Genomic DNA, 1,643 nt, shown 5'->3' with positions numbered 1-1,643 from the left:
ATAGTTATTTGAGATACCAGACGATCAATTCCATTATAATTTCACATGTAATCAATTTATAATGAGTAATTGATTGTTTATTGGTTGTAACACTCATATTTAATGATAAATAGAGTAGTGTTGATTTCACTTAAAAAATAAAATTTATATTTGATAGTGATCTTGTATAATGAGATAGTTGTTTGAGATACCAGACGATCAATTAAGTAATTTCACATGTAATCAACTTAAATTGATAAATTGATTGTTAATTAGTTATATTAATCATATTCCATGATAAATAGAATAGTTTTGACTAATTTTTAAAAGAAAATCTAGAATAGCTAGTAATTTTATTTGAATATGCTACAACAAATAAGTAAATTATTGTACTTTTTCATAGCAATTGCTACAATTCTCTACATCAATTAAACGAGTTGTTGTATTATTTTACAACAATTGTTTAAATTTCGACAACAAGCATAAAAATTATTGTACTTTTCATAGCAGTTGCTGAACTTTTCTACGGAAAAGTAAGAAAGTTGTTGTACTTTATATAGCAATTGCTAAAATTCTCTACAACAAGTAATAAAGTAATAATAAGAATAACAATAAAATCAAATATGCTCTCACAATCAAAATAACAACAATTAGTATCAAAATAGATAAGATCAAATGTGTTCACATATAATAACAACAAAAACAACAATTAGTATAAAAAAAAGATAAGATCAAGTATGTTCATAAAAAACAAGAAGTACAAATGTGTTTTTATGCAACATTTCGCTCGGAGCATGTTGTCCTCTTCTGACCAATTCTTTTGCATAAAGAACATTTATTTTTCTTCATTGAAAATGATTTCCCGATTCCTTTATGTATTTTTGAGGACCTTCTTCCAACCTTGCCTGACTCAACAAATGGAGAAGGTATTTTTCTCTCTAAAATCTCAATAAGAACTTCCCAAGTTTCTTCAGATGGCACCGGTTTAATTTCCTCAACATATGCAATAAGGTATACCTCTACTTTGTAATACGAAGAGGAGTACTCATAAATGTGTCTTCCATAGTCATCACCATATTGGCATCGAAGCGTTGCCATAGCATGTGGACATGGTACTTTGTCAATGTCAAAGATTTTACAAGTACAAGATTTGGCTAGCAAATCAACTGTTGCAACTTCATCATGACCGGTGACAATATACTTGTAGTTGGCAGTTTGATGGATCAATAGCTTGTTCCCCAGATTAATATTTTTTGCAATGTCTTTTTCTGTCGCAAGGACAAAGATGGTTGGTGCATTAATGAATTTCATACGCCTCTCAGGAAATTTTTCTGCAAATCGTCTGTTTATTGCATCAAATAAAGCAGTAATGGGATATTCTCTTTCATCAAGAAATATTGAGTTAACCGACTCAACAATATTTGTCGTCATAATATTGTACCTGTAACATATAAGTGTCCAATAATATATTTTAAGTATGTGTTTATAACTGTTGTATATTTTTTATAACAATTGTTGCATATTTCTCAGCAGGTGCTGAAATAAGTGCAGCAGTTACTATAAATAATTACAGCAGTAGCTATAAAAAAACTGTAGTAGTTATACCAACTATCAATAATAACTATAATAAATTTTACCTATTTCCGGGAAAGAATGCCCTGCTC

At 29.1% G+C, this 1,643-nt stretch overlaps 1 protein-coding gene across 1 annotated transcript; it reads right to left on the bottom strand.

Moving 5' to 3' along the window:
- Positions 1–750: 750 nt before the first annotated feature.
- LOC107058810 (uncharacterized) lies at positions 751–1,410 on the bottom strand. Its single transcript, XM_015304980.1, has one exon. It carries the CDS (start codon positions 1,408–1,410, stop codon positions 751–753), a length of 660 nt encoding a protein of 219 aa, XP_015160466.1.
- Positions 1,411–1,643: the final 233 nt, after the last annotated feature.

Source organism: Solanum tuberosum, unplaced genomic scaffold (genome assembly GCF_000226075.1).
Source record: "Solanum tuberosum cultivar DM 1-3 516 R44 unplaced genomic scaffold, SolTub_3.0 scf00647, whole genome shotgun sequence".
Lineage (NCBI taxonomy): Eukaryota > Viridiplantae > Streptophyta > Magnoliopsida > Solanales > Solanaceae > Solanum > Solanum tuberosum.
The sequence above is the reverse complement of the archived record's forward strand: the minus strand, read 5'-3'. Positions and strand labels throughout refer to the sequence as shown.